Here is a 14809-nt window from a genome sequence, read left to right as displayed (position 1 = left end):
CTCCATTAACACAGGTGTGGGTGTTGATGAGGACAGGGCTGGAGATCAATCTATCATGATTAAGTAAGAATGACACCACTGGACACTTTAAAAGGAGGCTGGTGCTTGGCATCATTGTTTCTCTTTTGTTAACCATGGTTACCGCTAAAGAAACACGTGCAGTCATCATTGCACTGCACAAAAATGGCCTAAAAGGGAAGAGTATCGCAGCTAGAAAGATTGCACCTCAGTCAACAATCTATCGTATCATCAAGAACTTCAAGAAGAGAGGTTCCATTGTTGCCAAAAAGGCTCCAGGGCGCCCAAGAAAGACCAGCAAGCACCAGGACCGTCTCTTAAAGTGTTTCGGCTGTGGAATCGGGCTACCAGCAGTGCAAAGCTTGTTCAGGAATGGCAGCAGGCAGGTGTAAGTGCATCTGCATGCACTGTGAGGCAGAGACTCTTTGAGCAAGGCCTGGTCTCAAGGAGGGCAGCAAAGAAGCCACTTCTCTCCAGAAAAAACATCAGGGACAGACGGATATTCTGCAAAAGGTCCAGGGAGTGGACTGCTGAGGACTGGGGTAAGTCATTTTCTCTGATGAATCCCCTTTCCGATTGTTTGGGACATCTGGAAAACAGCTTATTCGGAGAAGACCGAGGTGAGCGCTACCACCAGTCTTGTCTCATGCCAACTGTAAAGCATCCTAAAACCATTCATGTGTGGGGTTGCTTCTCAACCAAAGGAATCGGCTCTCTCACAGTCTTGCCTAAAACACGGCCATGAATAAAGAATGGTACCAGAATGTCCTCCAAGAGAACTTCTCCCAAACGTCCAAGAGCAACTTCTCCCAACCGTCCAAGAGGCAGTTTGGCGATCAACAATGCCTTTTCCAGCATGATGGAGCAACCTTGCCATAAGCAAAAGGTGATAACTAAATGGCTCAGGGAGCAAAACATAGAGATTTTGGGTCCATGGCCTGGAAACTCACCAGATCTTAATCCCATTGAGAACTTGTGGTCAATCATCAAGAGATGGGTAGACAAACAAAAACCAACAAATTCTGACAAAATGCAAGCATTGATTGTGCAAGAATGGACGGCTATCAGTCAGGATTTGGTCCAGAAGTTGATTGAGAGCAGCCAGGGAGAACTGCAGAGGTCCTGAAGAAGAAGGGTCAACAATGCAAATATTGACTTGCTGCAGTAACTCATTCTAACTGTCAATATAAGCTTTTGTTACTCATATATGATAAGCTTGTTTTTTTGTTTGTTTTTTTAAATTGTGATTTTTTTTCCCAACTTTTGACACTTTTACAAGAACATGCATTAACACATTGGTCCTTCTGTAACAGTCCCAGTACTGCAGCTGCTATAGTTTGTCTGTTTTACTGAGAAATTGCTCATCTCCCAACACCAAGATTTGATTTCTGAGTAAAACATTTTCCACACTCCGAGTATTAAATGGCTTCTTGTCTGTGTGAATTCTTTTATGTTTAGCAAGATTTGATTTATGAGAAAAATTTTCCACATTCTGAACATGAAAATGGCTTCTCCCCTGTGTGAATTCTTTGATGGTCAACAAGACGTGTTTTCACTATAAAACATTTTCCACATTCTGAACATGAAAATGGCTTCACCCCTGTGTGAATTCTTTGATGGCAAAGAAGATTTGATTTCTTATTAAAACATTTCCCACATTCTGAGCATGTAAATGGTGTGGCCCCTGTGTGAATTCTTTGATGGTCAACAAGACTTGATTTCTCAGTAAAACATTTCCCACATTCTGAACATGAAAATGGCTTCTCGTCTGTGTGAATTCTTTGATGCTTAACAAGATTTGATGTCAGAGTAAAACATTTCCCACATTCTGAACATGAAAATGCCTTTTCGTCTATGTGAATTTTTTGATGTATAACAAGATTTGATTTTAAAGTAAAACATTTCCACATTCTGAACATGAAAATGGCTTCACCCTGTGTGAATTCTTTGATGCTTAACAAGATTTGATGTCAGAGTAAAATATTTCCCACATTCTGAACATGAAAATGCCGCCTTGTCTGTGTGACATCTTTGATGTTTAACAAGATTTAATTTATAAGTAAAACATCTCCCACATTCTGAACATGAAAATGGCTTCACCCCTGTGTGAATTCTCTTATGTTCAACAAGATGTGATTTCACGTTAAAACATTTTCCACATTCTGAACATGAAAATGTCTCCTCCCCTTTGTAAGTTCTTTGATGGTGAAGAAGACTGGATTTGACTACATTGCTGTGAGGGGCTGAGGGTGTATCTGGCATAGTGGACGGCTCCTCATATGTATCTTGTGTGATATGATCCTCTGAGGAGATCTGATGTCCCCCTGAGCTCCTGGTAGAATCATCTGCAAAGGAGAAAACAGCATTTCTCTTATTTCCCAGTAATAGAAGCTTAAACATATTGCAGACATGGAAAGTTACTCTTTTTTATGTAACATAATAAGAATGATCAGATCTGTTCCCATCCACAGGAAGTGTCAGGGAGAAGAATCTAGAAGCTGGAGGCCGGGGAGATGACGTCCTTAGTAGGAAAAGAAATGGAAACTCTTCTCAAATAAAAAATAGGACTACTGACCCCCTACATATCAATAACCTGAAATACAGAAAGTGCAACAGCAACCTACAGGTGCAAACACTTACTGTACATACTCCCCCCCCCGTATACACACGATAAAAACCTGCTCTATAGATATTACAAAATGAGGATCTTCGCCAAACTATTTGACCCTACAGAGTGCACCGTGTCACCACATTAAGGTGTCCTCAGAGACATGGTCCCTACTCCAGCATTCTCACACTAGCAATGGCCTCTCCTGGGCTGAATAAGCCTACAACTGGGCAGATGGGAGCCACATCTCTATTTATAACACTTGCAGGACATGGGTGGAGTACAAGCCAACAGGAAGCAGCCGCAGCCCCTGCAACCTGAGAGGTATCTTATCTAAAGGGCCTTTTACACGGCCTGATTATCGTAAAAAAAAAAAGAAATTTAATCAATAATCTTCTGGTGTAAATGCGGCAACGATCACAACTACAACGAATATTCGCTTGTATGTCGCCGATCGTATCTTTCGGGCCGACCTCAAAATCATTGTTAATCCTTCTCCAGTCTTTCAGTGTAAACGCTCGTCGCTCACAGTATATAGATACGACCGCAATTACGGATATTCACAGAATATATACAACTGCATTTACTATGGTAATTATGATCGCATTATAAACGTTTCATAGCGATTTACCTTCTCGTTTATAACAAAAAATCATCACTTGTCGTTCACTAAATGAGCGATTTATCTGTATGTGTAAAAGGACCCTAATACTGCTCGGAGGGCTCAGTGTGTGTGTATGAGGGTATATATACACATATACATACAGGGGACAAATGTAGCGCCCAGGAGTAAGGTACCTGTGATCATGGACACCTGCGGACATTCACTATAATGGAAGGCCATGAGTATCTCACTTTATTGTACTTTCAGGGATAACTTGCACTGTGTTGTTTTGTTGTGCACACTTGTACTCGGTATATAAGGTCTTTTTGTTATGTTCACTGTAATTGCACTGTACCTGCACCATACTCTGAAGGGGTAATATAAAGCCAAGCTATGACACAGGAAGCTTAGAAGCCGGTAGTTTTCCACTGTTGCTGTGAGATGGTGTGCAGAGCTGAGGTTTTGGAGGGGAAAAAACAGACACTGATCTTTTCAATGTTGTTATGTCTAGAAAGAAGCTGCTGTGTCATTCCCATAGACCTGTATGGAAACTCAATCAAAGTATGTGGCATACTAAAGTTGTGATTGTGTGATATAAAGCTGTGATTGCTGCCCCCCTGACAGATTTGTATAACCAATCCCTGCTAACAGGAGATGTCCCCGATGATTGGAGAACAGCCAATGTTATACCAATCCACAAGAAGGGGAGTAGAGAAGAGCCCAGTAACTACAGGCCAGTGAGCCTGACATCTGTAGTAGTGAAAATGACGAAAAAAAGAGATAATGGATCGCCTAAGAATCAACAACTTTGATGGATCCAAAAAAGCATGGCTTTACTGGGGGCCGATAATGTCAGACTAATCTCATTGATTTCTTTGATTATGCCACAATAGTGCTGGATGAAGGTGGTGCTGTGGATATCGCCTATCTGGACTTCAGCAAAGCTTTTGATACAGTTCCCATCAACCCCATAAAGGGTTGATATTCCTGGAGGTGTCAGTAATATGGAAAACAATTTAGCTTGGCTAGATAAGTGGTCCAAACTGTGCAAATTGAAAAGTTTAACGTTTCCAAATGTAAAATAATGCACTTGGGGAGGAGGAATCCTCTATCAGAGTATCACATCGGCAGTTCTGTGTTGGAAAAGACTTCAGAAGAGAAGGATTTAGGGGTAATGATATCGGACAGCCTTAAAATGAGTCACCAGTGCAACCAGGCGGTGGGGAAAGCAAATCGTATGCTGGGGTGTATAGCTAGAGGTATAACCAGTAGGAAGAGGGAGATTGTGATCCCGCTGTATAGAGCTCTGGTGAGGCCACATCTGGAATACTGTGTCCAGTTCTGGAAACCTCATCTAAAAAAGGACATTGATAAAATAGAACGGGTCCAAAGACGCGCTACATAAATGGTGGAGGGTGTGAGGCATAAACCATATCAGGAAAGACTTAGGCCCCATTCACACATCCGTGTCAGTTTTTACTGTCAGGAAATCCTGATCAGGAGGCCTTAAATGTCATCAGGAAAGTATCAGGATTTCCTGACAGTAATCCGTTTTTACCTTCAGGAAACCATCAGGAAAAACCTTCAGGATTTACTGATGAGAAAAATAGGACATGTATTTCTGCAAACTGGATGGTCACAGCTTGCAGAATTACATCTCCCATCATGCTTGGCTGACAGGTCATGATGAAAGTTGTACTTCTGCAGCCTGTGGCCATCCAGGTTGTAGAAGTACAACTCCCATCATGACTTGTCAGCAGGGGCATGGTGGGAGTTGTACTTCTACAACCTGGATGGCCACAGGCTGCAGAAGTAGAACTCCCATCATGTCCTGTCAGCGTCGAGTGGCCGCGGGGGGTGCGGAGGTGCCGCGAGTGGCCGCGGGGGGGGGGGTGTGGGGGTGCCGCGAGTGGCCGCGGGGGGTACCTGCAGACAAGGATGCGGACGAAGAGGGCAGGACGACGGGGCAGAGGCGGAAGGTGAGTGGAACTCCGGACGCTTTCCTGATGGACCTAGTGGGTTTTTTCTGCCGACAATCTTCTATGTTTCTATGTAAGTTGAAACATTGTATCTGTTAAGGCCGTGCTTCTCCACTCCACCCCGCCCACTAGAAAGTTCTAATTTTCTCCCAAACAGTTATAAAAGGAAGAGTCAGTCACCTGGTATTCTGCAGAGACCAGAGAAGTGAAGAGACTCTGCTAGACCGCACAGAAGACGAAGAAGAAACCGCTGTTTCCTGTGAACCCTGACTGTCTGGACTTATTACCCATTGGGGTGCACCACATCTTACCATCCCTCCCAGAGAGCAGTAACACCTGGTGACACCTCAATAGTGTCTGAGGGCCGAGCACTGTCACCACTTCAACCGGGCGCTACAGACATATCTGAATACTTAGGGGCACATAAGGGGGGATGCAACATGGATTTCAAAATTTTAAATCCAGCTGTGGCACCTACCCTCCATGTCCGTTCACTGCAGATCATATCAGGAAGCCCATTCAGCTCAATAGTCGTAGTATAATAATTTTACTTAATATTTAAAAAAAAAAAGGATGTGTGAAAATTCATGGGAGCGTTATTAAAAAAAAGGTGATTCCCGCTACAGATCCTGTCTGTGCTAGTCGCTCCTCACAAGTGCTTCTGCTGCCATCTACTGGTGTCTGTGCTAAGTCCTTCTGGGTCGAAGAGAGCCCATGTGCGCGCGCTGTCTACTGCTTTTCTGGGAGAAAGCACCATTTTACAACGCTGATCCACCAGCGTCCAATGATGTCATAGAGAAGAGGTGAGTATACACAGCTGATTCACCAACGGCCATTGCTGTCCTAGAAGAAAACTTAATTTAATGCAGCTGGCCCACCGATGTCCACTGCTGTCCTTGGGAGATAGTGTCACTTTACGCTTCTCAATTACCAATATCCACTGCTTTCCTGGGAGAAAATTGATGTTACGCCGCTGATCCGCAGATGTCCACTGCTGTCTATGGCAGAAATTGAAATTTTACTTTTTTTAAATTGTGATTTTTCCAACTTTTGACACTTGAATGAACATGCATTACCACATTGGTCCTTCTGTAATAAACCCAGTACTGCAGCTGCTATAGTTTGGCTGTTTGGCTTGAGTAAAACATTTCCCACACTCTGAATATTAAAATGGCTTCTCTTCTGTGTGAATTCTTCGATGTTAAACAAGATTTGATTTTTCAGTAAAACATTTGCCACGATCTGAACGTAAAAATGGCTTGTCATCTGTGTGACTTTGATGTTTAAATATATTATCAGATTTTTTAAAAATACATGATTTCTTAGAAAAACAGCCCCTCTTTCTGAACATGGAACTGGCTACTTTCTTTTGTGAAATTTGATTTACAAGTAAAACATTTCTCACATTTTGAACATGAAAATGGCTTCTCTTCCGTGTGAATTCTTTGGTGTTTAACAAGATTTGATTTCAGAGTAAAACATTTTCCACATTCCGAACATGAAAATGGCTTCTCCCCTGTGTGAGTTTTCTGATGATGAACAAGAGATGATTTGAGTAAAAATTCTTCCACAGTCTGAACATGAAAATGCCCTCTCCCCTATCAGATATTTTTTGTGAGTAAAACATTTTTCACGTTGTAAATATGAAAACTGAGGCTTTCCTATATTTTCTCTTTGATGCTCATTGTCTTTTCTGTAAATGTCAGCTTGCTGTGATGAGCTCCACGACGCCACCATAGAACAATGCCAACATTTACCTTAGTGAGGGACCACAGCTTGAAGAACATTTGGACATCCAGGGTATGGAACTTTTCTTCCAGATCATTTTTTGGATTTTCACAAAAAGATGGAAGAACGATGTCTTGTGATCGGTGGTAATCTGAAACCACCTTAGGTAGGAAGTTAGGATCTGTATTCAGGATTATCCTATCTTGGATAACACAGTAGGGACAGGCTATGGTTAGAGCCTGGAGCTCACGTATCCGCCTTACTGAGGAGATGGCAACTAAGAAAGCAGTCTTAAAGGAGCGTAGTCTCAAAGGAGATCTAGAAATACGTTCCAAGACTACATTTAAATGCGGATAAATATTTTATAGGGTAGGATTAATTTTTGATGCCTCTTTTATAATCTCTTGATCCAACGATGGTCGGCTAGGTTGGTATCATGCATAGCGGATAAAGCAGAAGTTTGAATTTTAAGGATAGCAGGTTTAAGACCTTTAACTAAACCTGCCTGTAAGAAGTCCAGAATTTGAGGCATGTTGGGTGGTGATGGCATCTGAGGTGGAGAATCACACCAGGCACAAAAAAAAACCTTTACACAACTTCAAATATATCTTTGCTGTGACTGGTTTCCTGCTTTTTATCAGCGTGGAAATCACCACATCTGAAAGTCCGCTATTCTTAAGGATGGACTTTTGAGGACCCAGGCAGAAAGAAGAAGATGAGCTGGGTTGGATGGTATACCGAACCCTGATGAAGGTCCTGTAGAAGAGGGAGATGTAGCGGATGGTCTATCGCTAACTTTTGAAGAAGACCAAACCAACTCCTCTTGGGCCAATAAGGGACAATTAGTATTACAGTGGTCCTTTCTGTTAGGATCTCCTGTAGGACCTTTGGCTTGGTGAAAGGACCAAGGTTGGTCTAGAGCTACGGATTTAGTGAAAAAAGATGTCCACTTTCCGGTTGTTCCTGGTAGTGAACGGGTCTATCTCAGGGACTCCCAGTAAGAGGTGGCCTGATTAAAAATGGCGTTCTTCAGAGACCACTCTCCTGTATCTATGATCTCCTGCTGAGGAAGTCCGCTTGAATATTCATTGTTCCCTGAGGTGGATAACAGACAGAGATCTGATGTTTCTTCTGCCCAGATGAAAATCTTATCGATAGGGACTGCAATGCGGTCACCTTTGAGCTGCCCTGTCGCCTTAGATGGGATACAGCTGACATGTTGTCCGATAACACGTGAACGTGTGCATTCTTTAATGTATGCTTGGCTTGAAGAAATAACATCTGCACGGTCTTTAGCTCTTGGTAGTTGGAAGACATGTTTGTCATGTGGGAGGACATGTTCCCTGAAATATTTGAGATCCCATCTGGGCTCTCCACCCTAATTTGCTGGCATCTGTGTACACTAGTATTTTGTGGTGTAGATTGCAGGAAACTATTTTGATTAAGTTGTTGGTCTGAAGCCACTACTTTCGAGATCTTCTCACCAAGGGTGGTTGAGGGTGTTTACGCCCCAAGTCGTTTTTAGAGGCATCTGGAATGGGCTTGGCTCCAGGACACCGCTAATATGCAGGAAGTATGCAGGAAGATCCAAGGATCGATATCGCCTCCATATCTTGCGCTTCTTTTTCCTGATTCTAAGAATTAGTTTCCCTTTTTTGTCTGCTGAGCGAAAACTCATCTGTAATTTTGAGTCCACCAATATTCACAGGAATACTTTTTGTTGAGACGGGGTTAAATCAGATTTTTTTTTTAGATTGATTATTGAGTCTACTGATCCCAGTAGGACTGAACCATCTGGAGATCCTCCTGTAGTTTCTGGGTATATTCTGCAATCAGAAGAAGCTGCAACACGTGGTGACACCTCGACAATGTCTGAGGGCCCAGCATTGGCAACACTTCATAAAGGGACATAAGGGGGGGGGGTGCATTCACCATGGATTTTAAAATTTGAATATAGCTGTGACAAAATGATCCATCTACCCTCCATGTCTGTTCAGTGCAGATGGTAGGAGGAGAGGGGGCAACCTTGTGTCATTCCTGTGAAGATGTCGAAGGGCAAAGTATTATGGTGCGTTTACACAGAGATTTATCTGCCAGGTTTTGGAAGCCAAAGCCAAGAATAGATTTGAAAAGAGGAGAAATCTCAGTCTTTCCTTTATGGCCTTTTCTCTATTTATAGTCTATTCATGCCTTTGGCTTCAAAAATCTGTCTCTCTTTGTGTGTAAACGCACCATGAAGTCTGTTGATCTGGAGTTGCCGTCAGTTTCTGTGTAAGTTATAATATATGGGAGAATATAAGGCCAAACCGTCTACGCTGAATAGTGGTGGGAATACAGGGCCATGAGGTCTTGTCGGAGGCCTTTCCTGCATCTAAACTAAGTATAATGGTCAAAGGTCATGAGGGGTCGTGAATTCGATCACTTATGAATTCTTAACCCTAGTAACAAGCACTCGTCATTACCGAGCCATGTCTGTGAGCGCGGGACTATCTGTGTTTTGTCTCTTTTTTTTTTAACAGAGAAAAGACCAAATATCGTCACGAAAGGAAAAAGGAGCTCAACCAAATGTATAACGCTGATTTAAAGATGGAATAAAAAATAAATAAATAAAGTGAGTATATTACATAGCTGCTAGTGATCACAACCCCTGTTTTTTTTTTTTTTTTAATTTTCACAACAGGTACCGCCGGGACTGTGATGTATATTAAAATTTAGGCAGAATGACAATATAGCTGGAAAACTGACAGGACACAGAGCTTATAATATTCCACACAGAATAGTTACAGCCGGTGACTGAGGAGAATGTGTGACTGTTCTCTGCATTTAGTGGTCACTACTCACCTGGGCGGTTACCTGTAGTGATGTCCTCCTTATACTGCTCATCACTGCTGTCATCTGTCTCTCTTCTTTTACCCTTATGTCTATGGCATTCATAGAGTTTAGATGTTTCCCCATAGGAATGTCTCCCTTATACTGCTCATCACTGCTGTCATCTGTGTCTTCTTCTTCTTCTTTTACTACTATGTCCATAGCCATTTTATGATTCAGATGCTCCCCGATAGTAATTTCCTCCTTGTACTGCTCATTACCGCTCACATCTGTCTCTGGAGCATTAATATTGTTCACATCTTCCCCCTGATTCATAAGATGTGAGAGAAATATTGTAGAAGTCATCAGACAGTCGGAGAAGTCAGGTGGGATGTACAGATCATAGGGAACATCTCCATCTACCTGATCCTGTGGAAGAAGAGGACGGGGACATCTCTCTGGTGCTGTTCTCTTACTGGATCTGACTGGAGGGAACACATACAGAGACTGAATTCATTCTTTCCATCCAGATAATACAGAGAGGAGGTGTGTATATAGTCCTGTCTATTACCTGCTGATGGGAGGGGCTGCTGATCCTCCAGCATCACATCTTTGTACTGATCCTTGTGTCCTTCTACATACTCCCACTCCTCCATGGAGAAATAGACCGCCACGTCCTGACACCTTATAGGAACCTGACACACACAATGATCACACAGTCATCCCCCACCCCTCCAGTGGTGTTACTGTATAATGTCCCAGCATTCCCAGCAGCCACAGTCTCACCTCTCCACTCAGCAGCTCCACCATCTTGTTGGTGACTTCTAGGATCTTCTCTTCCTCCATTTCCTCATGTATCAGGGGCCCCGGGATTGGGCTCAGGGTTCTTCCCCATCCTTCACACCCAGGGCCCCACAGCGCCCACTAGAGGACTTCTTCACTACTGTGTAATCCTGTGTATGGAGAGATACATTACTATCACTCCATCCATTCCCAGAATCCCTCACCTCCCCAGTCCTATCCATCTGTTATTCATAGATAAGAATGATGTCATGATGACATCACTCCCAGAATCCCTCACCTCTCCAGTCCTATCCATCTGTTATTCCATAGATAAGAATGATGTCATGATGACATCACTCCCAGAATCCCTCACCTCACCAGTCCTATCCATCTGTTATTCCATAGATAAGAATGATGTCATGATGACATCACTCACAGAATCCCTCACATCTCCAGTCCTATCCATCTGTTATTGCATAGATAAGAATGTCATGATGACATCACTCCCAGAATCGCTCACCTCTCCAGTCCTATCCATCTGTTATTCCATAGATAAGAATGATGTCATGATGACATCACTCCCAGAATCCCTCACCTCTCCAGTCCTATCCATCTGTTATTCCATAGATAAGAATAATGTCATGATGACATCACTCCCAGAATCCCTCACCTCTCCAGTCCTATCCATCTGTTATTCCATAGATAAAAATGATGTCATGATGACATCACTCCCAGAATCCCTCACCTCTCCAGTCCTATCCATCTGTTATTCCATAGATAAGAATGATGTCATGATGACATCACTCCCAGAATCCCTCACCTCTCCAGTCCTATCCATCTGTTATTCCATAGATAAGAATGATGTCATGATGACATCACTCCCAGAATCCCTCACCTCCCCAGTCCTATCCATCTGTTATTCCATAGATAAGAATGATGTCATGATGACATCACTCCCAGAATCCCTCACCTCCCCAGTAAGCAGGAAGAGTATGTGTAGGGTGAGGGTTATTATCCTCTCGGCCATCTTGTCTCTGTCTCTCTCCATGGTTGATGGGTCGGTCTCTTATATAGAAGATATCAGCAGAGGATCCTGGAGAGATGAATAGAAAGTAGAGGATACAATGTATAATAAAGAATGGGAAGAAAAAGTACAACAAACCCGGCACAGCGATAGAAAGAAACACGTTATGAATGTGTAAAGATGTTTGAGCTCTTGTGATGCGTCATAGAAAGAAAACTTTATCCTCACAACTCAGCACCGCAGGGACGGGGCAGGGGGGGGAGGTTGGTGGGGGCTACCTGGTGCAAGAGGTCAACCTGGCCGCCAACCCAACCTTCCTAAGGTCACTGTGTTCCTACTATTAAAGGACACCTGCCACCCCCCGTGCGGGGTGACAGGCTCCCGACCCCCTGTTAGATCCCCCTATACTTACGTGATCCCGCCGATTTCAGCGCCCGAAGCGCGGCGCGCGCTGACAGCAGAGTCAGATGCCCATAGAGAATGAATGGGGAGTCCGATGCTCCGTCATTCTCTATGGGCATCGGACTTATCTCTCAGCGCGCGCGCCGGGCTTCAGGCACTGAAATCTCCGGGACCCGGCCGGCTCAGGAAGCGGGACCCGGCGGGATCACGTAAGTATAGGGGGATCTAACAGGGGTCGGGAGCCTGTCACCCCGGCACGGGGGGTGACAGGTCCTCTTTAAAGGGGATCCAGTGTTAGAAAAACATGGCACACTTTCTTCTTCTAGAGACAGCACGACTCTTGTCTCCAGTTCCACTGTGGTTTGCTATTAAAGTGACTGTACCACCAGGTCCAGGCAGAAGCACTGGAGGCGGTGGACCCACCCTTAGTGGAAAGAAACCCCCGCCCCTCTAGGATAGGGTTTCATGTACTAATGGAGTCACGTCATGGAGTGGCTGGGGTTTTTTCCCAATAAGGGGGGTCGGCCGCCTCCAGTGCTTCTGCCTGGGCCTGGTGATACAGTCACTTTTAGCCAAGTTTAAAAACCGCACCCAGCCTGGAGACCAGAGTGATGCTGTCTCTGGAAGAAAGTGGCCATGGTTTTTTTTTTTTTTTTAAATACATTTTATTAAGGCCCAAGAGCACCCTTATACATGACCATCAAAGTGTTTGATATTTGAGGAGCTTATAAAATGTACTCGTGTAGCCATCAGGCCCAGGTGCCTCAGAGTTTTTAAGAGACGCAATGGTTTCCTTAACGGTGGTCGAGAAGATGGGGGCATTAGGAAAGTGGAGTTGTTCTGAAGTTATACAGGGAGGTGTAACTTTATTGAGAATTGTATCAGGGTTTGGGGAGGGAGAAGTAGTGCTGGTATAAAGGTCAGTATTGTACCTGCCCAGCCAGTCAATTATTTGCTTCGGGTAAAAAAATGTTTTATAATGGGTTGAAAGGGTTTGAGCCCCCTGCAGATTGGCCAAGAGGTTTCCTGTTTTATTACTAAATCAGCGATTGCGGCGTTAAGTGTAAGTGACAGGAAGAGTTCCCTGTCACCTAACGCAGTGTGACTGTGGGGGTCCTGATCGTTGTAACGGACCGCCGGAGGTCTCTCACCTTCCTCTGTGCGGTCCGATCGGCGATCTGTGTAATGTAATAAATGAATGTAACAATCCTGAAAGGGACTTAAAATGTGTAAATAAAAAAAGTAAAAACCATTATTACACTACCCCAAAGCCCCTCCCCAATAAAAGTTATAATCACCCCTTTCCCATTATATAAATAAAAACATATAAAAATAAACATATAATATACTGTAGCGTGCGTAATTGTCCGATCTATTAAAATATAACAATCGTCATCACTAACGGCGAACGGCAATAAACCAATTACCAATTATTTTTTTTTGTTACATTTTATTATATAATATATATATATATATATATATAATATATAATATAAAATGTACCGGCGCTGCCCGGGTATAAAGTGTCAGTGTTAATTAGATTTGTTCTAAGGTGCCCAGGAGGCAAAGCTAAAGGTATTGTTTCATCTGAGTTAATCAGTGGATTAGTGTATACCTGTAGTGCATAGTTGGAGGGGTTCTGTATACCCACAATGTATAGTTTTTAGGGGTCTCGCATATCTGTAGTGCATAGTTGGGGGGCTGTATACCTATAGTGTATAGTTGGGGGGGGTCCTGTATACCTGTAGTGTGTAGTGGGGGGGGGGCTGTATACCTGTAGTGTAGTTGAGGGAGGTCCTGTATACCTGCAGTGTACAGTGGGTGAAGGTCCTGTATACCTGTACTGTATAGTTCGGGGGTCCTGTATACCTGTAGTATATAGTTGGTGCTTTTGCTGTACAACCTATAATGTATATTGGTGGAGGTCTTGTATACCGTAGTTTATAGGTTAAGGGTCCTGGATACTGTAGTGTTAATTGGTGGAGGTCTTGTATCCTGTAGTATATAGTTCGGGGGTCCTGTATACCTGTAGTGCATAGTTTGAGGGTCCTGTATAACTGTAGTATAGAGTTGGTGGAGGTCTTGTATACCTGAAGTGTAAAGTTTGGGTCCTATATACTGTAGTAAAATAGTTGTGGAGTTTCCTGTGTACCTGTGGTATATAGCTTTGGGGTCCTGTATACCTGTAGTGTATAGTTTGGGTCCTGTATACCTGTAGTATATAGTTGATGGAGTTCCTGTAGACCTGTAGTATATAGCTTTGGGGTCCTGTATACCTGTAGTAAAAGTTGGTGAAGTGCTGTATACCTGTAGTATAGAGTTGGTGTAGGTCCTGTATCTGTAGTGTATAGTTTTGGGGTCCTGTATACCTGTAGTGTATAGTTTGGGATCTGTATACCTGTAGTAATAGTGGTGGAGGTCCTGTATACCTGAAGTATATAGTTGGTGGAGGTCCTGTATACCTTTAGTGTATAGTTTTGGGTCCTTTATACCTGTAGTGTAAAGTTCGGGGTCCTGTATACCTGTAGTATATAGTTGGTGGAGGTCCCATGCACTTTTAGTGTATAGTTTTGGGGTCCTGTATACCTGTAGTGTCCTGTATATGCAGGAGGGTGTATTTACCATTAGGCAACTGGTGCGTAGGGTAGCACCTTGCATAGGGGCAGTACCCTCCGTTCAGACTGCCAAAAAATCTTTGGTAGGTCTTGTATAGCGGTGTTATCCAGTCACAGTATGGCGGTATTGGTCAGGTCTGGCATGCAGTGTTATTCAGGTCACAGGTTGGGTCGGTATTGGTCATGTTGGTATGGCGGGTTATCCAGTCACAGTATGGCGGAATTGGTCAGGTCTGGCAG

General features: G+C 43.5%; 1 protein-coding gene and 1 pseudogene across 1 annotated transcript; both read right to left on the bottom strand.

Moving 5' to 3' along the window:
- Positions 1-1348: 1348 nt before the first annotated feature.
- On the bottom strand, positions 1349-9834 carry LOC138774796 (zinc finger protein OZF-like; annotated as a pseudogene).
- Positions 9835-9838: 4 nt separating this feature from the next.
- LOC138774794 (oocyte zinc finger protein XlCOF7.1-like) lies at positions 9839-11714 on the bottom strand (the record flags this gene model as incomplete). Its single annotated transcript, XM_069955706.1, has 5 exons — positions 11499-11714; positions 10532-10698; positions 10317-10440; positions 10169-10230; positions 9839-10072 (listed from the first exon to the last, which is right to left on the bottom strand). Coding segments are annotated over exons 2-5 (480 nt in total), but the record flags the coding sequence as incomplete, so codon positions are not given.
- Positions 11715-14809: the final 3095 nt, after the last annotated feature.

The sequence above is a fragment of the Dendropsophus ebraccatus genome, unplaced genomic scaffold (assembly GCF_027789765.1).
Source record: "Dendropsophus ebraccatus isolate aDenEbr1 unplaced genomic scaffold, aDenEbr1.pat pat_scaffold_1119_ctg1, whole genome shotgun sequence".
In the NCBI taxonomy this organism is placed as follows: domain Eukaryota; kingdom Metazoa; phylum Chordata; class Amphibia; order Anura; family Hylidae; genus Dendropsophus; species Dendropsophus ebraccatus.
Note: the sequence above shows the minus strand (reverse complement) of the source record. Positions and strands in the feature narration are given on the sequence as shown.